The following is a 26,017-nucleotide window of genomic DNA, read 5'->3' on the forward strand; positions in this document are numbered from 1 at the left end:
CTAAGGGTGGAAAATTGTTAGAATCCATGATAGCTCCTTTTGGCACTGGGGGTTTCTCTTTAATGCCCAGGTTACTGGCTCCACCACAGGGAGGCACGAGCAGTGCCACGAGGTGACCAAGCGGCTGAGTTAGTAAATTAGTACTTTAGTAAATTAGATGATATCCATCTGGGAATAAGTAACATTAGTCTTCTCCTCAGATGAAGCGTTACTTATTCGAAGTAGTGCAATATCATAGCAACTCATTATGAAGGTATTCACAATATGAGATATAACTTAAAACGATGCCGCTTTGCTAATATTCCGTTCATTCAGATTTGGCTATGTATTATTGATGCTTTCGCACTATACTTATACATAGTCTAGACCAGTGGTCGCCACCAAAGTGGTTGATTTCAACCCCCTAACAATGTTATATCTAACAACAATAAAACATTGTTAGGGGTCGATAGAAAAATATAAGACATCATTGTACGGGTAATATTTAATTCGGTTAACCTGGATTACCTCCACCCTGAATGACAACGCAATTAAGAGTGAATCATGGGAATAGTGACATGAATAGGACCTGTAAGATGGAGCAAGGTCATGAAAATAGTTATGGAGGCCAAAATGATGTATTTACCAATAAACGGATGTCGGTGGTTCACGCCCAGTCGGCGCGGCAGGAGCGAGATTGCAACACGTGTGCAGTTGCTTATTTACTTATACTTACACGTATTCGATCCCAGTCTCATTTTTGGGCATCGACATACAAGTGAGCGTTAATGTTCTAAAATTCATTAACATACATATTATAATTCAATCGTTATTCATTCACGAACTAAACTTCTCTATGTTGAAGAGTTGAGCAGGGCTGGTAGTTTTGTACATCCCATAGAAATATGTGAGTAGGTATATTATTTAGACTTATTACTTTTGCTTACTGACTTCAATTTTAATTATTTTGTTACAACCCCAGTAACCACAATGGCAGCTTCAGATTTTAAAAAGAAATGTAGACAATATTCGTTAGAATATTTGAAACTTGGGTTTATTGCTTCATTAACAAACAAAACAGGGCCTATGTGTCTTCTTTGTGAAAAAATTTTAGTAACGATGCAATGAAACCAGCAAAAATGAAAGATCATCTTCAAAGACTCCATCCCGATAAGAAAGATAAAGATCTTGACTTTTTTAAAGAACTGAAAGAGAAATACACACATCGACCAACTATAAAATCATTTATGAAAGCACCTGCCGAAGCTGACAATAAACAAGGATTAACAGCCTCATACAATATTTCTTTTAATATAGCAAAAAAAGGAAAACCATATACAATTGCAGAGGACAATGTTATACCTGCAATCAAAAGAACTAATTTAAATCATAATGAAAAAAGATTCTGGCCCTGTTTTAAAATGCTTACCGCGAAAAGACATATTGCTGAAATGGCTGAAGATGTAGAAAAAACTGTAGTATCAGAACTCAAAAATAGTAAGTTCTCCATCCAACTTGATGAATCTACATTCGATAGTTCTTCTATTCTTATGTCTTATGTAAGATATTATAGTAAAACCAAACATCAAATTATTGACGAATTTTTATTTGCAAAATATCTTGAAAGTGATGGAACGGGGTTTACAATTTTTCAGCGATTGGAGGAATATTTAAATAAGTATGATATTCCATTTACTAATATAACAGCAGTAGCTACAGATGACGCACCTGCAATGATGGGCCGTTATCAAGGTTTCGCTGCCTTTCTGAAAGAAAAAGTTCAAAGTGTACGTACTATTCACTGTGTGTTGCACCGAAACCATTTGGCAGCAAAAATTATCAGTGACGAACTGCATGATACTCTAAGAGTGTGTATTAAATCTATTAATCAAATTAGAGCTCATCCTCTTAAATCGCGATTGTTTGCTGAACTTTGTGAAAAAAATTATGAAGTATCAAACCAATTACTCTTGCATACTGAAGTAAGATGGTTGCCTAGAGGTGCAAGTCTACAAAGATTTGTTGAATTGTTCGACGCAACCTAGAGTTTCTTACAGATGTCAATTTGTTTTGGAGTGATGAACTGAAGAGAAATAAGAATCATATTTTCTACTTGGCAGACTTATTTTCAAAATTTAATGACGTACAGACCTGTCTACAAGGTAAAGATGTCACAATTCTTTTAGGCTTCCAAGCTAAATTAGCGTTATTTAAATCATCATTGTTACGAAAAGATTTTCAGTACTTTTCGAATCTACGGCAATTGGAAGTAAAAGATGAAAACTTAGAAATACACATAAAACATCTTCAGAATTTGAGTGATGATTTTAAATTGCGCTTTGCAGATTTTGAAAACATGCACATTTCAGAGTGGATTATCACGCCATTTTCTGCAGATGTTGAAAATATCGAATGCAACTTACAAGATGAATTTATTGAATTGTCAGTAGATCTTGAAGCTAAGACGCTTTTTAAAAATAGGACTTTTAAGTTACTTTTGGACGAATATAAATGTTGCAGAAAAATATCCAAAACTTTCTGAAGTGATACTCCCCTTTTTGCTTGCATTTCCAAGCTTGTACATGGTTGAAGCTGGTTTCAGCCATGTTAATTCCATTTTAACAAAACAAAGAAATAAGCTAGATATAGAATTCTGTGGCAATTTAAGGCTGAAACTTACTGATTTTGAATCCAACATTGCTAATCTTGTCAAGAGTCACGAAGCACACCCTGCACATTGACAACGTTAGTAAATTGTATACTAAGTTATTAAGTCTTATTTTCATATATATAAGGAAGATTGTATTATTGTTATCTAAATTAAATTTTATATATTATTTATCCCTCCTATCAAATATGTAATGTTAAGAAGGACGTCAAAAACAAAAACGCATCCCTTTGACGTTAAACCAATATAATAATATATACTTATGCATACAATAAACACTGTAACTAAAAATAAACAATCTAAAAACTCACATAAGCGTCTTTTTTGCTTGTCCTATTATAATTACATAATAGTAAAATAGAGGGAGTCGATAAAAAGTCAGGAAACTCTTGAAGGGTCGACGATCAAAGAAGCTTGGCGACCCCTGGTCTAAACTTTTCCATAGCTTGAGGCTTACGTCCTAAAAGCTTTATGGAACAGACTGTTATTAAAAACCCAACCATAAGGTGAACTGCTACCACTTCTAAATTAGTGGAAAACGACAAAGGTTGTAATGGGGTTTGGTTGCCCATAAAGATTGCAACTCCTCCATGGGCAGGTCCATCCCCACCTGTCCTTACTTATGATAGTAGTATTATGAATAATTGGGTTTTCTTTAGCCTTTAAATGTTTCCTGCAAGCAAAAATTGACTGGCTTGTGCTTATGCAGGAGGGCTTTGATGCCATCAATATTGCACTGGAATCCAAGACAATCCTATTGTAGGAATTTAGCCATTATTTGGGTTTGATGGGTCCATAGGGGCGGCTTCCGAGATACTGTGGTCTTACTTTTCTCAGCCTTGGATTTGTCTCTTTTAGGGAAGAATGAATGCTGTCCTGTGTACATCTCCTCCTCTGCATAGAGTTATAAGACTGAGTCATATGGTACCTCCTTTCTCCTCAATTTCCATATTTTCTTCAGAGCTAGGGGATACCTCAAACTTCTTATTCTTTTCTACTTCAGGCTTCTTATTTTCTAGATTTTTTTACTGGTGGATAATTAGGAGGTACCAATATGGGAGTGGCGGCTGATTGATCTTTCTTTGCAGGTTTTTGTGAACTTAGCAGGTAACGTGCAATAGGAGTGAATGACTCTTTTGGTGATATAGTAATTTCTGTTTGTGTTCCAATTGGAACATCTCCCTGCTGCCTTTTGAGTGTAGGTAGGTCTGTTTATATTCAAGAGTTTCACCACTTTTTTCGCCTCCTGATATGTTATGTTCAGCTCTGCCTTAAGTCTTTGAATTTCTTTTTCCTCGTTCCACCTCTGGCATGCTCGTGAATAGGCAGGGTGTTCTACTTGGCAGTTAATGCACAATGGTTTTGAAACTGAACATGAGGTTTCATGGTCCTTTGCAGCACAGCGAGCACATGAAAGGGATCCATGACAGGCCATTTGCAAGTATCTGTATTTCTGGCACTTAAAGCATCGTAGGGAATTTGGTACCTACGGACGCACTTGCACAGTTAATATAGCCAGCTTTGATCTCATTACGGGACGTGTGCAACTTAAATATCAGGATGATATTTTTGGTGGGAACAAGTTTCCCATCCCTACGTGCAGAAATTCTTTTAATTGCAATAACTCCCTGTGGCTTTAATTCAGAGCAGATTTCCTCCTCAGTAACCTCGAGAAGTCCCACTCTGAAATGACACTTCTCGATGAATTGAGTGTCTATGTGGGGTCACAGTTATCAATATTCCTCCAAATGATGTTGCTCGGAGTAGTTGCTCAGAACGTTTGTCAATTTTTTATTTCAATTAAAAAGTCCCCAGAACGGTGCCTCTTAACTGATTTGGTGGAACCTGCTAAGCCCTGTAAACCCTTCTGTATAAAGAAGGGCAACATTTTTCCAATAGGCTTTTCAATGTTGGAGTGAATGATCAGGAATCTTGAAACAGGCCCTGATGGTATTTCTGTTCGTTGCCTCTTTGGTCCAATTACAATGTCTGTTTCTACACTTATACTTGCAATTAGAGACCGCGTTTCCTATGAAATATGTTTATGAGGATTCACAGTGGTTTTTGTATTGGTTCAGTGCCTGGGCTCCCCATCCAACATGGAGCCCAAAGAGATGCCCACTACCTGGCAAGCAATAAATGCAGTCGGGAGTGGAATGCCAGGGCTACCCAGACGTCATACCTGCACCACTGACAGTCCGGATCTTGTCCCTCGAACCAAGAGAGTAGGGGCATAACAGAGGTTGACCCTTGCAGGCAAACCTGCTAGCCGATTGATTCTAGCTGGGCCATTCAGGACCACCTGCCTTGTTGAAGCAGGGGCCAAAGTGTTGTGTTGAAGTCACCAGGATCCTCCCTTTCCGAATTTCCACGGGTTGCAGCGCACGGCAAACACACTGGATTCCACTGACAGTCTGGAACCTAGGCTGTGGGCATTGGATCCCAGTAAATGCTAATATGGAGGACTAGAAGCGTCACTGGGAAGTCCCCTCGCCATGTACAAGTGGCCACATCTTGGGGATGAAAGCAAGATGATAAATGTGTGAGAGAGTGCTGTGCTGTTTTTTTGGTATGCCCCTAAATATGTGTGTATATATAAAAGGAGAGGGGAAGTGTAAATGTAAGTATGACAGGTGTGCATAAGTGCACAATTGGCCCAAGTGTATAAATTAGGCTGCAGTGAGGGCAACCTACCAGGAAGGGCAATCCACCACCCTGTCTGCTGACGTTATGTCTCCCTTTTCTGAGACATGACACAGGATTTTCTAAACCGGCTTAACCGAGAAGCACAGTATGTCGACAGTGCAATCTCCTCCCCCACACAGGGTATACTGGCCTTATGACTTTCATCCCCTACAATCACTGTCTCCTTTCCTCACCTCCCATTTCAAATCTTTTTGCCTGGTGGTTTCCACCCCACAAATCTTTTCCTGCTGTTAACAGTCTGCCTCCTCCCAGATGATGGACGAATTCCACAGGGGTGGCCCCCTTTAATATCCTATTTCCAGGTGCATGTAAAGTGTGTGTTATTACTATTAGCCATATAGTGCAAGGAAGTCAGAGGCTTATGCTGCACCACCCAAAAAAAATTTCTGAGTTACCCAGAGAAAGAGAGAGAAAACAAGAGTCAGAAGCAGAAGAGAATCACCAAGAAAGAGAAGAATGATGATATACAGCTCAGGACCCTGGGTGTGACAAGCCCATACTCACCGGATGCGAGCCCCTGGGGTTAGATATGTGACACACTAGCTGATAAAGTCCTAGTACATCCATATCATAGATACCACTGCCCAGGTGGGTGTTAAATTCATCATTAGAAAAGTTTAAAGAATTTAATATGATGCTTTTAAATAAAGTATCATAACATGGTTTCTACACAGTTTTTCTTTTTATTCTCCATTACTGTATTCTCATTCTTTGCAACAATAAACTAGAACCTAAATTGGGCTGCTTTTTTTTCTGCAGATACTGTAATCAATATACATTTAACTCATATTCACAACCAATTGCTAATTACACCAACTTCAAAAATTGATATAAACTACTGGCGGGAAAAAAAAAAAATTTCATTTCTAAATAAAAATCAGTCATATGAAGATCCTAAATCTGACAAATCTAAAATATTTTGTAACCAATTTAAAATTTTTTTAACTTCTTTATAGAATTACAGCAACAGTCCCAACTTGATGAGGATGATTACCATTACAATCACTACATTTTTTTTATTATTTGTTTTTTTTTTAGGAGAATTAGCAACTAAGAAGCGTGTTCTACGCACTGCTGCTCCTGCCCACCTGGCTACGGAGGCACCTCACTGCATTTATGACACAGATCCTGTCATCATACCTCACCAAGAGTTAGTAGAATTGTTATCTCAGGTGGTGGACCGAGTCCGATCAAGTAAATTACAAGAGTCATGGCATCTGATCTGACTCTTGAGTGGCAGGTGGTGAAGCCGCTGTCACAGAGTTTGGAGTAAGCATGCCTAAGCAAATTCCAAGAGGCATGGCATCTGCTTTGATGATCCTGAATTCAGGATGCATGGCTTCGGTCAAATGAGGTGAGATGGTGCCATTATCATTTAAGAGGTACTTCACTAACCTCATAATCTTATCTATAGGGCAAGAATAATGCAGAAGGGTGTTATTGGTCTATGCATACACAACTGACCCCTTACTTATTGAGCTGACCGTAACAAACTGGGGATCGGATTGCCATACAGCTTTGCTAGTTAAATTCATCTAGTTTGCAGGCCACAATCACCTTCTTGCTGATATCTCTGCTGAATTCCTCATAGTCATGATCTAAGTGCAAGCTAAATTCAGTAGACCAAATTTTGCGAGGTTGAGAATTCACAATTATTACGAATGCATCTTTCACCTGGAGGTCGTCACTGTCCTGAGCAACCATCTGAAATTTGTGTCTGCCAATGTCTCCTTCAAAGGGCAAACCATACAGTTCTTGTGACTTGAGATTGAACTGAACCAAAGACAATTTGGGTGGACGTATACCATCGATTGTCAAAAAGATCAGAGTGCGGTGTCGTGTACTGCTATCCTCAAAATCGTAGAAGGTATCATCGGGCACTCTGAAGTACAGAATTTCTCCTACTGTAGTATTGATCAGATCAATGGCATTGCGAATGACTGGTGTGAAGTTATTGGGGGTTATCTGAAATTTGTGTCTGCCAATGTCTCCTTCAAAGGGCAAACCATACAGTTCTTGTGACTTGAGATTGAACTGAACCAAAGACAATTTGGGTGGACGTATACCATCGATTGTCAAAAAGATCAGAGTGCGGTGTCGTGTACTGCTATCCTCAAAATCGTAGAAGGTATCATCGGGCACTCTGAAGTACAGAATTTCTCCTACTGTAGTATTGATCAGATCAATGGCATTGCGAATGACTGGTGTGAAGTTATTGGGGGTTGAAGTCAACGTCGGACTAAGGCACACTGGAATAAAATTTACAGTAACAGCCATCACGTGAAATTCACACTGCCTGAAATTTGACTGCTGTGGGGTGGGGCAGGGCAGGACGCCAATCCTTTCTTCTGAGGCATGACGTGGGATGTATTGACAATTTCATCCATCTTCTTCTGTTCCTCTCCTCCTCCTCGTCTGTCTCCCCTGCTCCCTTTTTCACTTTCTAAATTTTTTTTTTCCTGGGCTCCTCCTTAGAGTCCAGGAAACGATGCCAGTAACTCAGGTGTCGTTCAGGGTTTGCCCTGACAGAGATCTTTCTATTTCTATATACTACACCTAGCCTACCTTCCCAGAGCAGAGGATGCGCAACGTGGTCTTACTAGGGGACCTGTGGCTAAATGGCCAGAGGAACAAGAGACGAACACAACCCAACACTATGCGGAGTTGGTGGAGGACCCTCAGTGGCATTTGACAATCAACAATATATTCTTTCTGTATACATTGTACTCACCATCTTCAAATTCTGCATCCCTATAATATCTGCATTTGATGATTAGACCAGCACTTCAAATTTAATTACTCTGCTCCTAATATTGGTGTAGCAAGTATACCTGAACTGTTATCACTCTTAGTTACCCTAACACAGCTCATGTATTTCTATGTTCCATGATCACCCATAGCAGGTCTAGAAATCCTTCGTACCTTGCTTTCTGGGATGTTGCACGTTCCAATAGAAGCATTATATAGGACCACAGTCAGTTTTCCACAAGCTTGTCATAGGAGATGGAGGGGCTTTCCTGCTTAGCCTCAGACCATTCAATATTTCAACACTTCATTTTAGTGGCAACTGTACAAATGTTATATTCTGCAAATTAAACATACTTTGCCATTTCAAGAGAGTTTTATTTTGAAGTATTTGTTAAGTTTGTAAAAATCAAAAACCATATATAGCTGAATGTTGGAGAAGAAATTTTGATTTAAATTTTAATTAAAATTTAAAAAGGGAAAAAAAAAAAATTGCAAAATATTTAACATTGTAAAAAAATAAAAAATCAGTATAACTTAATTTATTTTTGGAAGTAATATCTTTCACATTTAATATATGTATGGTCTGAATCAGTTTGATCAATTTGAATTCCAGATTATTTATTCCAATTTTGGCTAATGTAAGCCCACATATGGTCTTTGGAGTTTTTTAAATGGGCCATGCCCTCTTAGGGTGATTTTTGAAACTACCAGTGCGACAAACTTGCAGGAGGTGTAGGGGGCACAAAGACGAATAGGAATCACATAGCATTGCAGGGTCTGAAATGCCTTTGTCATGCAGTAGAGGACGTTACACGGGAGGTGGCGTGAACAGCGATCCCGCTGTGTCAGCATTTGCAAACCGGTTCCCGAGGCAGTAGGATGGACGAGTATTCAAACGTTGAACTGGCCGACATGCACCTCGCGTATGGAGCTGCGGACTGTAACGGGCGCGCTGCTCTGCGCTTGTACCAGGAACGTTTCCCGCACAGGCGTGCTCCTCATCATACGATTTTAATCGTATGATGAGGTTACGTGAGACTGGTTGTTTCACGAGAGGTACCATGAATCGAGAGCGAACGACGAGGACGCCAGACAACGAGGAGAATGTCCTACGTCTTGCAGAAGGCAATCCGAGTACGAGTACTCGAGCGATAGGCCAACGAGTGGGTATTTCCCAATCCACCATATGAAGGATACTGTCAACAAACCAAATGAGTTCATACCATTTGCAACGCGTCCAATCATTGGAGCCTGCGGATTATCCACTCCGGAGGACTTTTGCTACTTGGTTTCTTCAACAGAAACGGTTTGCAAATGCTGACTTCCAGCAGGATTACTGTTCACGCGATCCTCCCGTTTAACATCCTCTACTGCATGACGAAGGCATTTCGGACCCTGCAATGCTATGTGATTCTGATTCGTCTTTGTGCCCCCTACACCTCCTGCAAGTTTGTCGCGCTGGTAGTGAATCACCCTGTATATATATATACTTTTAGGGGCTTAGAGGGGAACAGGTATCCTGTGTGTTATCAGACACTCAGCCTAAAACACTGATGGATCCAATATCTCTCTTTACAGAAGATTTAGGAGAAGTTCGGTTGGCCTGCCTCCCTAAAATCCACTCATGCACACCTTCTCGATGGTAAGCCCTGTTATGTCACTTAGGTGGCAACGAACGTGTAGAGTGGTTCTCTTCAAGACGCCTGGTCAGCGTGAAGAGGAAAAGACCAAACCCTCCAGCATATGAGAGCACAACAATACAAATGGCCCTCAGTCCCCTGCAGCTTTCATTCTCCCTCTCCCTCTTACGGCAGCAAGAGGATCAGAGTGGAAGCAAAGGGTGCTAAGAATCTCTGGGTATGACCAGGCTGCCATGCACGGAAACTGAACTTGGCCTGTTATAACGTACGATCACTCATCGGTGAAGACAGGATATTAGAGCTGGAAAAGGAATTAGAAAATGTGAATTAGAATGTCATCGGTTTGGCTGAAACAAGAAGAAGAAATGAATCACTTATAAGTTTATCAAGTGGAAATCTGCTGTACACCAATGGAAACAGTGAAAGGAGTGAAGGTGGAGTTGGGTTTCTGGTCCATAAAGATTTTAAAAACAACATTTTGGAATTCAAAAGTACATCACCAAGGGTGTCAAGACTAATACTCAAGATTTCTAAGAGGTACAAGCTAAAGATTATAATGATTTATGCACCAACATCGAGCCATGATGATGAAGAGGCTGAAGAAATGTACACCGAAATTGAGAGTCTTCTAGATGAGCAGAAAACCCACTACACTATTATTATGGGGAACTTCAATGCTAATGTTGGAAACAGGCAAAACAGCACAGAAAGAGGAACTATAGGAAATTTTGGAATTGGCGAAAGAAATAAAAGAGGTGAAAGACTTCTGGAATTTGCAGAATCTCAAGGACTGTCAGTAATGAACTTATTTCAAGAAAAGGGTGAACAGAAAGTGGACATGGAAGAGTCCAAACGGATTTAACAACTAATGAAATCGACATCATCCTCACTAACAGAAGATATATTGTGAATGATGTTACCGTCCTGAATAAGGTAAATGTTGGAAGTGATCACAGAATGGTAAGATGTATACTTGATATAGATGTAGGAAAGGAAAGGAAAAAACTGACTCGAGAAAATAATACAAAGGTCTTTGAGATAACAGAGGAGGAGAAAAAGCAGTATGTACTGGAACTTAAGAACAAGTTTGACCTTCTGCACACTGCTCAGGACCAAGATATCGACGAGGAATATTACAACTTTCTGAAAGTGATAAAGCCCAAGAAACCTATAGGGAAACAGAAATCCAAAGAAGAAAAAATTAGTCAAGAAACACTTGTCATGATGAACCGAAGACGACAAATATAGAGCAAGAAAAACACTGACAGGGAGAAAATTGAGTATATTGAGTTATGAAAAGCCATTAGAAAGAGACTCAGAGAGGACATAAGAAGATTTAACACAAGAAAAGTAGAACAGGCATTAAGGGAAAACAAAGGATTTAAATCAGCAGCCATGAGCAGTAATACAGAAAGACAAATGATACTGAAACTGAAGAATAGCGATGGTGTACTTATAAACAGCAGAGAAGGCATAATTCAAATAGCAGAAGACTACTATAGAGAATTATACAAGGAGCAAGGGAATGATACCAGCAGTGGGGAAGATGGATTGCAAAGTAGCAACACATACGACATACCCGATATTCTTCCTGATGAGGTAGAACATGCATTGAAGAAAATGAAGAATCGGAAAGCCCCGGGGGAAGATGAAGTTACTGTAGAGTTGTTAAAATTGGGAGGCAGAGACATAACACAAAAACTGGCAAGGCTCTTCACAAAGTGCATTAGAAAAGGTGTGACGCCTAAGCAGTGGAATAATGCAATCATAGTTTTGCTGCATAAGAAAGGAAATAAATCAGAAATTGGAAATTATAGACCAATTAACTTGTTATCCCACATCTACAAGTTGTTCACAAGGGTCATACTAACAGATTAGAAAGAATACTTGATGAGAATCAACCGAAAGAGTAAGCTGGCTTTAGGGCTGTGATATTACGTGAATGGATCACATTCACGTAATATCACAGCTAACGGAGAAAGCGAATAAATATAAAACACCATTATGCCTGGCATTTGTGGATTATGAAAAGGCATTTGACTCCATACAGTATAAGGCAATGCTTCGGGAACTGGAAAGACAAGGGATAGATACCCCATATATTATGATTTTGAAGAAAATATATGAGTGCTATCTCCTTTATTAGTCTAGACAAAGACAGTAGCAAATTTAAAATCGAGAAAGGAGTTCGACAAGGAGACACTATATCTCCGAAGCTGTTTACTGCTGCCCTTGGGGAAATCAGAAGATTAGACTGGTCGCAGAAAGGAGTCAATGTGAATGGAGAATACCTAAACCATTTACGATTTGCAGATGACATTGTGGTCATAAGCTACGATCCCAAAGATTTAGAGGAAAATCTTAATCAGTTATGCACAGTTAGTAAGGATTTTGAACTAAAGATGAATATGGCTAAAACAAAAGTAATGATGAACAAGTATGCCACGGAAAGAGAAATAATGATTGAAGGAGCAGTAATTGAAAAGGTGGAGTCATATACTTATCTGGGACAAGTTATTAGCTGTAATAATGATAAATGGCTGGAAGTCAAGAGAAGAATAAATTTTGAATGGATAGCATTCAGAAAATAGTCACATACTGAAGAGCAATATCCCAGTTTGTCTGAAACGTAAAATGATGAACCAATATATACTCCTCCCCACCATAACTTATGGAAGTGAAACTTGGGCACTCACCAAAAGAATGGAAGAGAAGCTGAAAACTACACACCGAAGAATGGAACGAATTATATTGGGAATCAGACTGTTAGATAAGAAGAGAAACACATGGATTAGGCAGCAAACTCAAGTAAAGGAAATTCTTATCAAAACTAAAGAACTAAAATGGTCTTGGGCAGGACACATAGCTCGAAGACATGATGACAGATGGACTAAGAAAATAACAGAATGGTACCCAAGAGGAGCTAGAAGAAAACCTGGAAGACAAAGGCGGAGAGGGATTGATGAAATTCATGAGTTTTTGGGTAGTAAATGGATGGCCATTGCAGAAAACAGAAGGAACTGGAAAGTTGCTGGAGAGGCCTTCATGCTGCAGTGGATTGAAAATGGCTGATGTGATGATGATGATATACAAAAGGGGCAAATATTACTTACAAACACAGTTTCTGACAGCATGTCATTGTACAGTTTAGAGAGAATCTGTACATATATACAGTTATATATTTGTTTATACAGTATTAAAAGAATTTTGATAACATAAATATACATACATACTTGTGAAATAGTAAAAGATGCAAGATTATACTTCTATGTAAAATTCAAGATTACACTTCTATGTAAAAAAATAAAAAATACTTTTTAAAAATTTATAATACATTACGATAATTAAATTCTGAATATGTGTAAACATTTTATTCAGGAACACTTGCCTTTTTTTTGCTTCCGATATGTCGAGGACAGGTTATGTAACAAAGAAGGGGCCAGTCGCATAAATCAAAAATAACTCCTGCAGCTTGAGCACAAGTCACATGGAAAGGAAGGCAACATCTACCAGCAGTACATTGAATACATGCACCTTGAACCTTACCACATCGGCGCATCATCTTGTAACAGAAGCAGCATTTCTGTAAGCAAAATTAGATAATTATTTTCCAGTGGCAATTTTCAAGGAAAGTTTTGAGAAACACACAACATGCACATACACATCCTGTGTATATATTGGGAAGAATTCTCATAAAATATACTAACTCTCACTCATATAAAAAAAAAAAAAAAAAAAACAATTCTATAGTATTTTGAGGTTTGAGTTCAAGGTCCAGCAATGTGCGAAGTGACAGTCAAGCATTACTGCAATCTTCTCTGTCCTGTGATACCTGCTCTTCAGGAGAGGGGAATATTTTGGAACAACTGTTTTTATGCGGGGTAAGGATCCACCATACATTGGATGGCCAGTGACTTATCTACTTCTTAACAGCTATGATGATGAGAGTTACGGGGAGAAGGGGTCCAAGAGTTACTTAGTCCTTATTGCACCTGCCAACATGATTAAGGCTAAAGATGGTAAATGCTTATGGAACAAGTAGAAGTAGTCGTGTTAGCAAATTTTATGACACAAGTACTTATTACTATGATATGTCTTTCAATTTCTTCAATAAATTATAATAGTCAGTTAGCATTAGCATAGGCACATGATGCAAGAAAGCAAGCTTATATAGCATCGGTCAAAAAAAAAAAAAAAACCCTTATTTCACCCATCTGCTCATTCCAAATGTTTGTCATGTTCTGCCTTGGATCTATTCAAGCCATCAACTTCTACAACGCCAGATGGAAGTTTGTTCCAGCTATCAACCACCCGCTGGCTAAAGGAAAACTTCCGCACATATATCCTACAACCGTCTTTCCTCAATTTGAATTATGCCCTCCCTGGCGATTATTCTGAGCAAGTGGAAGAATTCCATCAGCATTGAGCACGCTCAAACCATTCAAGGCTTTATCACCTCAATCAGATCACCTCGCAGGTGCCTAGTCTCCAGACACCGTAATTTGCAAAACTTAAGCCTTTCTTCGTAAGAGCAACCCTCTGTTCCATTAACTAATCTTGTTGCCTTCTCTGTACTCATTCCAACAGCTCTACATCCTTCTTAAAATGAGGCCTCCAGACTTGTATACAGTACTCAAGGTGTGGTCTGACCCTTGCCTTATACAAGGGGATAACCACCTCTTATTGCTGCTAGAAAAGTTCCTGTATATCACTGACAAGACACCATGAGCTGCTCTTGCAGACCGTCAGCACTGCTCAGAAAACTTCATATCTGCCTACACAATTACCCCCAGGTCCTTTTCATTCTCTACCACTGTCAGTGTGGTACCACAGAGTTGATACGTTACTCTGGAATTACTGCTTCCCATATGTAGTACTTTACATTTGTCAATGTTAAACTTTATTTGCCACCTCTCAGCCCATCTGCTCAACTTTTCTAGATCCTGTTGCAGCAGTGTACTGTCATTAGCGTCATTAACAACCCTGCCAACCTTCGTATCTTGGACATTAAGCCTGATATACCATTACCAATATCATTTATAAATACAGAAAACGTCCATTGATTACTATTCTGTCTTCTCCCACTCAACCACCCCTTTATCCATAGCAGCAATTTGCCTCCAATGCCACACTGCTCCAATTTGTGTAGCAGTCTTCCATGCGCAACAGTATTAAAGGCTTTTCTAAGATCCAAATATATGATATTAAAGTTATTCTTTGCATCCAGTTCCTTTGTGACTACATCATAGTATCCAATCAAATTAGTCAGACAAGACTTCTCCTTAACAAACCAATGCTGTGTCCGAGCTATAACTGAAGTCTTGTCTAGATGATCCTGCAAAGCTTCTTTAACCAGTGCTTCCATTAATTTCCTGGGAACAGAAGTAAAACTAACAGGTCTGTAATTACCTGTGTCTACTTTTGATCATCCTTTGTGGATTGGGGTCAGATTTGCACATCTCCAGTCCATGGGTATCTCCCCGGAGTCCAGGGAAGCTCTCATAATTATGGCTAATGGTTTTATTACTTTTTTTGCCGCTTCCTTTAATATAACTGGATAGATTCCATCCAGCCCAGATGCCTTTTATGTGTTTATCTTCAAAAATTTCTCCTCCACTTTACTCTTAGTTATTACAAGGTTGTCTTGCTTACTGCCAGAGTTGAATACACCTCTGGCATTCCCCTCCCTGAATAACTCCTCATGTGTAAATGTCGATGCAAAATATTCATTTAGTTTGTTAGCTACCTGAGCAGAATCAGCAACAGTTGAACCATCCATATCAAGTGGACCAATCTGATTCATCCCCTTCCTTCTAGAATTTACATAACTAAAGAACTCTTTGCTGTTTTTCATTGCATTCTTTTCCAAAGGTTTCTCGTAATCTGCCTTTGCCTGCCTAACCTCCTCTGTAACTTGGTTACAGACCTGCTTATATCTATCATAGGCTTCTGTGTCGCCTGATAATTTATATGCATCCCATGCATTTTTCTTCTCTGTCATTAGTCTCATTAGTTCATTTGAACACTATTTAAGCTTAACCTTGAACAATATTTCTTAATACGTATGAAACTTTTAGTAGCTTCAACAATTAATTTCTTGAATGCTTCCCACTTAGAGAATTTGCTGTTGGTAACATCATCAGTTGGTTCCACCGTATAGAATTTAAATACCGTCTCAGACCACCGTAGTCACCTTTATGAAAGCAAAAACCCTCCCCTTTACCCTTGATGTTAGTTACTTCTTTGAGTAAATCCCACTTCAGCACACTGTGATCACTGCCACACAGTGGTTCCTTTATCTGCAGATTCTTGATGCATGAAGAATCATTACTGATAATCAGATTAAGAGTATTATTTCCTCTAGTTGCCTCCCGAACATGCTACTGTAGAAAACCATCATCCAATAAATTCACAAAAGCATTGCTAGTGGGTGAGTGACCAACCCACAAATTCCATGTCAAAATATCTGTTTAAATATCTGCGAAATTAAAATCCCCCATTATAAGACACTAATTTACTGGCCCACTATTTCCCAACTGCTCATTATACTCATCAAATTTATTAGGCCTATAACACACACACCTACTCTCATTTTTCCTTTCCCAGTGCTTATGTCACACCAAACATAAGCACTGGGAAAACTTCCGCACATCTATCCTACAACCGTCTTTCCTCAATTTGAATTATGCCCTCTCAGGCGATTATTCTGAGCAAGAGGGAGAATTCCATCTTCCTCTCATTGCATTGTCCCCAACATCAATTGGATGCACTTCCTTAGATTTTATGTGTTTCTTAACTAACACATAACCCCTCCTCCCTTCCTGTACACATTGTACTCCCCAAATTCCAGTTCTGCACTGCTTATGTCTGTACGACACCATGTCTCTGATATCGCAACAATATCTGCCTTTGTTGTCTTGACTAGCACTTCAAGCTCATCGAATTTATTAACTATACTCCTAGCATTGGTGTACATGCAAGTATACATGCACCTGTTTCTACTCCTAACACAGCCCATGTATTTACTTGTTCCACTATGACTTCCAGCAGTCCTGGAATTTCCCGTTGCCTTGCTTTTCAGGCTGCTGCTCAATTGCATTTCAATAGAAGTAGTGCAAGAATCACTTTTACCTCTGCCAGTGGCTACTGTTAATCTATTATTCCATATATCCCCCCCCCAAGCTAGCAGTTTTCCGACCTACCTAACTCTGCCTCAATACCATCAGCAAATATTCTTGCACCCTTTCTATTTAAGTGTATTCCATCCCTGTAGAAGCAGTCTGACCTGTTAACAAGCACAGACCAGGCTGAGAAAATTCAACCCCTTGAGCCTTGCACAATCTCTCCAGAGCCTAATTGAATGACAAGGCTCTCATCATATACTCTCTCCTGTCGTGTCTGGGCAGAATTGCACACACTTTCATATTCAACCCTAACTCACAGCCTTTTTTCAGCATTGTCTTGTATTTGTTAAGTAATTCTGCCTGTCTCCTACGCTTAATATCGTTAGTGCCAACGTGTACAATAATATCACCCTTTGTGCCCTTAAAGGATGATATCTGTCCTACGTCATCAACCTTTGCCTCTGGCAGACATACCCTGGTCCTGTTCCATCTATCATTTTTGCACAATATGTTCCCCGTTTCCCTGACAAAAGAGTCACCTACGCCTTGTTCCTTTGGGACCAGCGCATTCTACCTCAGGGGTTGCCTCTGTGTTGCTTGATGTTCAAGTGCAAGCTCTGGCATTGATGTGGGCAGCTGAGAGCTTGATGGACCCTTCAATTTAAATCCTTTGAGGGCATCCACCCTGTCCTTCAAGCTGTCATATAAGCCCATAACAATGCAGAGTTGGTGCCTGATTTCTTCGCACCCCTTACATCGTGCACACACAAAGACATTTCCCTTGGCAATATCATGTTCCGTTCCTGATTGCGCCACAAACATCAAACAAACAGTGCATTTCAATAGACTGTGATTCAGAGGACAACCGCCTCCCTCAGTTCTCCCAGACCACAGCACTTCCACTAGTTTGAGCCTTGTGCTTTGCTGCTACGGTCTGAGTCATGATTTCTATTCAAGTTTAATAAAATTCCAATACAAAATATAACCCTAAACCTATCTTCCAATGCAGTTATAACACTATATATATGTATTTCAGTATTGAATATTATCTCCAAGTTACGTTATATGACTTTCTTATCCACTGTCAACTTATATGTGTTAATTTATGATGTTACGTTTGTAATAACTAGTTCGCTATATTTATTTAGTTAAAAAAGTACAATTCAATTGACAATGAAATTTAATAAGATTAATAAATTTTACTGATTAATTGATACTACTATACTCGCTATCTCGTTTTCCATTAAACCTTATGGTAGCACACATATCATATAACAATGTCGGCAAGTTAGGAATGGTTAATCTATGGACACGAGGTATTATTTACTTTCCAAATCGTGCTATCTAAATTCAAAATAAACCACAGAGCTTGACTAGCTCTATAAGTTACTTATAGAAAATAATTGAATCTAACAATTAAGTCAATAAAGCTTCCAAGTATAATTAAAAACTTTCATTTGTGGGAGCTGCAAAACTTGCCCACACGTGGATTTGATACCTTTACCAATACTAAGTAATAACCTACAAAATCTCTATCTAAATTCAATTTAAACTGAAGTATTGTTACTAGGAATATAAAGCAACTCTAAAAAATAAATTAATATGCCAATTTAAAGTCAATAAAAAAGCAAAAACTTCTCTATTTGCTGGAGCCATAAAAACTTCACCTGTTCACATGTACTCTAGCACCCACTTCTCTTAACACACTTGCTACTTCAATGTATATATATATGTGTAAAATAGTACTAGGAGTGATGTGCTGCAACATACAATTGCGTTCATAATGCACCCAAGCAGTGTGTCTTAATACATACGAGTGGTCATTCTTAAGCAGTCAACCAATGAGTGCCATAAACATAAAGGTACAGAAAATTAACAACTACCTGGTAATGACAGTGACTGAACACTTTTGAAGTAATGCTTGGCATTTGTTTATAAACTTGGCAAACAGTTTTGTTTTTGGCTTGTATATGTACATGAATAAACTTTTTATTCCAAACTTTTAATCTTCAACCATTAAGTATGAATTTTCAGAATGCAGGGAATGTTAGAATGTTAATTTTTTTTTTTTTTTTCTTTTCAACATTTGAAAAATTACAGCACATTGAATAAGATCTCTCACATTTAGTTGGCAGCAAATGTGTTAATGATGCCAGAGATATCCCAAAATGCTTATATGCAAGTAATTTTTCAAGACAGGCTCCACCACCTAGTAAATGAGTTAAGAGTTTGGCATTTCTAGCTTTGGGATCCACTGAAAAGTTTCAGCTGGAACAGAGGCTATATAGGGGCAATCTATTATTTTATGTCTGATAGAAAGCTGGCCGTCAAGAAGAGAATCTTGGAAGATTTTCATTGGAAAGCAGATAATGATGTGTAAGGAAAGTGTGTCTTAATCTGTAATCAAGAAAGGACAATGGCTCTTCCTTCCTGTATGAACATGAACTGGAATTTCATTTGTGAATTTGGCACTTTATTCTGTGAAGCCTGTTGTGTAGTTGATCTCTCCATGATTTTTTCGACATTGTAATGTTTTATCAAGCAAACCAGCCCTATGATCTATGTGTAACATGATTTTTATATCTAATTTTAATGTTTTCTGCAGCACACAGCATATTCGTTATCCAATATGATACAGTAGACTCTCGATTTTCTGGGATAGATGGTAAAAGGAAAAATTCCAGATAATCGATTTTCCGGTTAATCCAAAAATACAATATGTCCCCAACATACATTCCATGAATTCTTACATAAGTTGAGTTTTATGTAACTCGGGAATGTCTAATAAAACCTTGCTCCTATATCCGTGCTATGCCAAAATTACAAAAAAACACATAATATCCTCAGAAGAATGAAGAAAAATAGTTTTATATTTTTAATTCGTTCAATTAAAAACTTTATCTGGGGACAACGGTGATTGTTTGTTTTTTATTGTTTGTCATTTGGATTTTAGGAGTATTAGCAACAAAGGCCATATTGCTCCAGATATATGCGGTGGTCATTCCTTGACCTTCCTGCATCCTCTGTATTTGGTGGTCACGGGCTCGAACCAATAAGCGTGTGCTACACACTGCTGCTCCTGCCCACCTGGGCAACGGTGAAGTTGCTGGAGTGGTACACAAGAAAAGAAAACATTAAAGGAAGAAACTGTACAGTAAAAACTGATATGTATTTCACAGCTTTGGTTATCATAATTGACTTCATTGGTGCAGATCGCTTCACCACTTCTTGTATTCTGCCTTTCTCCTTTATTATTGTGTTCACTGTTAATACTGACAAATCTAAATTCCGTGCAATACTTGTTCATGTTTGACCACGCTCAATCATTCTTATTTTAATTTTCTGATCCGAATCAGTTGCTTTCCTTTTATTTATTTATTTTTTTTTATAGATTTACTAGTACCGCTGTTACTTATTAATCTCTTATAGATTTACTCTCATAGTACCGCCGCTGTTACTTATTCTCTTAATCAGCACCATAATAATGGTCAAAATGAAATTTTCTGTAAAGAACTTCACAGGGTTAAGGCGAAAACTCACTATTATCACTCCACGCGAGCTCACATTTTACTAAAGCACATTTCTGGAGGTCACTGCCATAAAACAAAAACAATCTGCACTTTCTGGGTTACAGCTTTTCTGTTAGTGCATCTAATTAAAAACGGATAGTAAACTCAATCGTATTGCATTTGCGATAATACCGATAGCTGGAATTAAGTGGGATTTTACATTATGGTGAAATGTGTTCCCCTTCACTGAAATCTTCAGTCATATAAAAAAAAAAACCTTTAAAGAATCTTCTCTTCATTCCTATTTTGAGGCTTGTTACTCCATATCTCGCTTGTGGAATTTGTGCGTGCCATGATCGTCATTACTGATTTCTTCTTATTATTATTATCATTCTGTTTTAAATTTTACAATCCTAAAAAGGAAAAAAAAAAAATTAACGCAGGTTCGAAGTTATGTAAGTCGGGGATTTACCACAGTTTATTCAATAATTTTCAGCAACCTATGTAAAAAATATGCCGATGGATAAAAAACTTACCACGCACTACTCACATGTCGAATACGATGCTTCCCTTTATTTTTTATTATTCCGCGCATAGTTTGGTCACTAACATTATAATGGTTCTTTAGATTTAACGGATGCACTGTTTTCAAACTTTTGAATAATTTCAAGTTTTTGTTTAATTGAAAGCGCAACTCCTTTGTGTTTACCCATCATTTTCACGATTTCTAAACAAAAAAATTTTTTTTTGCGTCAAGTGTGAAGACAGTGGGGGTTGCAAGATAATAATCTCCCAATGATGACTTTATAACGCCCTGCTTGTCGCTTATTTATGACTTGCAAAACATCTGTTTATTCTTTCTAGTTATTATTTGAATTTTATGATTTTTGGTTGGTTTTTTTATATTTTTTTTTTATTTGGAGTCTTGAAGTGTCCCAGTAAATCTAGAGTCTGCTGTAATATGACTGGGAAACCAGACAATTTTTTCCTGCTTGGTGGAATTCACTGATTTTGTTCTGAATATAATATAAATAATAATAATAATGGCTGAGCAGTAGTAGTGTCAGCAAACACTACTACTGCTCACCCAGTTGCTTGTCACCCTTATGGTTCTTCTGTGTAATAGGATGGTAACCACAGTAAGAATCAGAGTAGATCAGGGTAGGGAAAAAGTTACTTAGTTTTGGCTATTGGCCAATTTAACGGCATAGCAGTCAGCAGTGAATAAGATGCACCTCAAAGAAAAGGCTACAGTAATGGTATAAGATGGAAAAAGAACAGCAGCTCTAGTTGAACTGTTTAACTTAGCTCCCTCTGTGTATACTTGAGTCAAGCCTTGGTTCTCTACATGATAAAAAGCATGTATTTTCTGAATGGAATCTATTAGGAAGGGGGGGGGGAAGCAGCATTTTAAACCACTGAATAAAAGACACATGGCTTACAGGATGGAAGATATTTTATGGTGGTTCTGAGTTTGTCATTATTAGTAGCTATACAATCTAGATTGATTTCCCATCTTGCCAGAAGGTCTCTTATTCTAATCCCAGCAAGTTTGGTATTCATTAGGTTTTCAATCAAATTTTATAGTCTACACGAGATTAAACAGTATATTCAAAATCAGGTAAAATGAAATACTTCATACTTTTTATTGCATATTGGTAATGCATAACAGGCTCCTATGGCTGTTTGAAAACAGCAATATGCTTCTGTTTGTGCTAACAATTTAAGATGAGATTGCTCAGAGGATTGAAATTGCATGGGGAGGAACTGGAGAAGCGAATTACAGATGATTTGTCTCAGCTATTTAATATCAATACAGTTTTATCCCCCTATCTATCTTGTTTACTGTTATTTATAGATATTGTTCAATAATATTCACAGTTTGTGACTCGTTTGATCGAGATGTAATTTGCACACATAGTTATATTATCTGATGGAGGAATGATTCAGGAAAATTCGTCACTCAGGGTAGAGGGTTGCACTCAAAACTGAACCACTCCTTCCTTTTAAACATGTACAGTGCACGTCCCTTAATATATTATATAAAGGTTGCTGAATGAATACCTGGCTCAAAGTTATAAATGTAAATCATTTGAGATTTAAATTATTTACACAGGTCAGCAAGTATTTTATGTGGGAGGGGGAGAATGGACCAGATGAATCTTTGGTTGATAATTCCAAACCTGTTTCCAGTCTTTCTCAAGTACATCTGGTTTTAAACATTAATAATTACAGAAAACAACAATGGGCCCAGCACTGAACCCACAGTAGTAGTAGTAATAGCAATGGCAATTGATGCAAGAAAGCAAGCATCAGGCAAAAAAAAAAAAAAAAAAACAGTTCACCCATCTGTATCCTCCAAGAATTTATTCAACCCGTCCACTTCCACAACAAAACAGATGGGAGCCTGTTCCAACAATCAACCATCCTTCCTTCCCCAATTTGATTTTAAGCCTCCTCATGTGTGGAGTCTAAGCAAGTGAAAGAATACCATTAACATTCAGCTTATTCCATTCTCAATCCAGTCAAAGCTTTAAACAGCTCAATCAGATTTCCCCACAGGTGCTTAAGACTCGAGGTGCTGTAATTTGCAGAACTAAAGCCTTTCTGGGTAAGAGCACCCTTTCGTTCCCTTCACCAATCTGGCTCTCATTCCAGAAGTCTACATCCTTCCTAAAGTGAAGCCTCCACACCTGTATGCAGTACTCAAGATGTGGTCTAACCATGGCCTTATACAAAGGAATAATCACCCTCTCACCTCTGGTATCAAAGTTTCTGTATATCACTGACAAAACCCCCAGGAGTTGTCCTGGCAATATGTTCTGCACTGCTCAGAGAATTTCATGTCTAACTGCTCAATTACCCCCAGGTCTTTTTCATTCTCCACTACCCTGAATGTTGATAAGTTACTAGGAGAAGGAATGTTACTGCTACCAACATGCAGTACTTTACATTTGCCAATATTAAACCTCAACCACCATTTCTCAGCCCATCAACCCAATTTTCCTAGATCTTGTTGTAGTAGCACACCCTGATGACTGGTCGTTAACCACACTGCCAACCTTTGTTTCATCTGCAAACTTTAAGCCTGATATACAGTCATCAATATCATTGATAAATATTGAAAATAATAATGGACCCGGCATTGAATCTAGGGGAACTCCACTAATAGAATTAGTTCACAAACAGCATTGGCCATTGATAACCACTCTGTTTTCTTCCACTTAACTATCCCTTTATCCATAGCAGTCTTTTATGTGCAACAGTATCAAAAGTCCTCCTGAAGTATATGTCAAAATTATTTTAATATTTTTTTGCATCGAGCCCCTTGGTCGCTACATCATAGTAATCAACCAGATTGGTTAGACAAGACCGCCCCTTGAGAAATCCATGTTGTGATTGTACAGTAAACCCCTGCTATTTGCGGTATCTGTATTCACGGCCGCTGATTTAATATAAAATGAAACCTAAAAAAAATGTGAATTTTAAAGCACTGTGAACATTTTCCGCCATAAAAAAACACGGGCGTGGCTAAAATTATCTTTCCTGGTCAAAACAGCGCTCAGTGGGTGGAAGGGAAGGGGGGACAAAATCGCAAGCGTGGATGTTTCTCGCTAATCCTTGTTCAGCATGTGTTATGCGCTTGTCATGGAAGGTTTCATCGTTTGCTTTTAATTTATATGCTTATAAATTGAATAAATTTATCAATTTATAAATTGATATGCTTACAAAAGTGATAAATCTACCATTTTGCAGTGTAAAACAGACTTTTTCCAGTTAACGGAAGAAAGTGACTTTATTTGGACAAGTTCTTTCTAACCCATACAAAAATATGACTACGAATAACAAGGGAAATGTGAAAAGATCAAAGAAGGTGATGACATTAGCGAATAAAATTGAGTTATTAGACAAAATTTCTAATGGTGAAAGTGTCTCCTCAGTGGCAAAACATTATAAAATCAATGAGTCAACAGTACGATCAATCAAGAAATCGGAAGAAAAAATCCGCTGTAGTGTCTGTGAAAACGCGCTAATTGCTTCAAAAATTTGTTCTGTAACTCGTGATGTTAAATTAGAAAAAATGGAAAAGGCTTTAAATCTGTGGATAGAAGACCGAACTCAAAATAAAATTCTGTTAAGTTCACTTATCATTCATGAAAAGGCAAAACACCTTTATCAACACTTTAGCGAAACTGGTGATAGCACTGGCGGGATAAGTTTTTTTAGCTAGCAAAGGCGCTGGTTTGAAATTTCTAATAAATATTATATTTAATATTAAATTGTTTCTTATTTTCATTTCGATGCCATATGCTTGCATTTCACTATGTACTGTCTACGTACATAGTCATATTACGAAGGTACATATAATACATACATAGACAAAATTTTAGACTAGTTTTTCTTATATATTTCATACTTTGGAACGGAACCCCTTTATTACTATGGGAGCCATAACTCAGTATTTGCGACATTTCTCAGGAACGTAACCAAGGGGTTTACTGAATTATAATTGCATGCATGCCCAAATGGTCCTTCTTTAACCATTGTGGCGACTCCGTAGCCAGGTGAGAAGGAGCAGCAGTGCATAGCACACGCTTCTTGGTTCTTGATTAGACCGGGGTTCGAGCCCGTCACCACCAAATACGGAGGATGTGGAAAGGTCAGGGAATGACCACCGCATATCCCGGAGCAATATGGCCTTAGTTGCTAATGCTCCTAAAAACCAAATAACAACAACAACTTCTTTAACCACTGATTCCATTATTATCCCTGGAAGAGAAGTTAAGATACCAGGTCTGTAATTACTCATGTCGCCTTTTGATTCCCTTTATGAGTTGGGCACCTCCCCTGAATCCAAGAACACTCTCATAATTATGGCTAAGGGTTTTCCTTACCTCCTCTGCTCCTCCCCTTAATATAACTGGATAGATTCCATCTGTGTTTCTTATGTCCATCCTCAACAATTTATTTTTCATTTTCAGTTACCACAAAGTCATTAAGCTCCTTATTATAATTCGGTAAACTTCTAGTATCCCCTTCTCCCAAGAATTCCTCGTGTGTGAATGTAGATGCAAAGTACCTATTCAATTTGTCCGCAACCTGAGCAAGGTCATCAACAGTTGACCTATAGCCATCAAGTGGCGCAATGTAATTCATCTCCTTCCTTCTACTATAGAAATCTTTAATCTTTTTCTTTGCATTCTTTGCCAGAGACTTCTCATAATCTGCCTTAGCTTACCTAACCTCCTTTGCAACATGATTACACACTACTTTATACACTGATGAGCCAAAACATTATGACCTCCTACCTAATATGATGGCGGTGCTCCATGTGCAGCCAAAACAGCTCGTACCCAGCGAGGCATGGACACGCGGTAACCAAGAAGATCCTTTAACTACTGTAAGGTCCGTGGTTGAGACGCCGCAGATCGGAGTTGCTGCTCGAAGGGATTGACGTCTGGGGAATTTGGAGGCCAGGACAATACCTAGAAGTCTTCCTCATGTTCTGCGAACCAGTCTCAATCCAGGCTGTGTGGCATGGCACATTATCCTCTGAAAGACGCCACTGCCAGATGTGACCACCTCCTCAGGTAAGCGACGCACATGTACTCGGCTGTCCACATAGTGCAAAACAAAACATGA

The 26,017-nt window shown here is 38.5% G+C and overlaps 1 protein-coding gene across 1 annotated transcript in view; it reads right to left on the bottom strand.

Annotated features, from left to right (window-relative positions):
• LOC150087017 (lysine-specific demethylase 4A-like) overlaps positions 1-26,017 on the bottom strand; it is a 694,533-nt gene that overhangs the window by 120,558 nt on the left and 547,958 nt on the right. The window contains exon 15 of the mRNA XM_090372906.1: positions 13,130-13,324. Coding sequence (XP_090229032.1) covers positions 13,130-13,324 — 195 coding nt within the window. The remainder of the gene's footprint in view (positions 1-13,129; positions 13,325-26,017) is intronic.

This window comes from Mastigoproctus giganteus, chromosome 4 (assembly GCF_048544385.1).
Source record: "Mastigoproctus giganteus isolate SK-2022 chromosome 4, ASM4854438v1, whole genome shotgun sequence".
NCBI lineage: Eukaryota > Metazoa > Arthropoda > Arachnida > Uropygi > Thelyphonidae > Mastigoproctus > Mastigoproctus giganteus.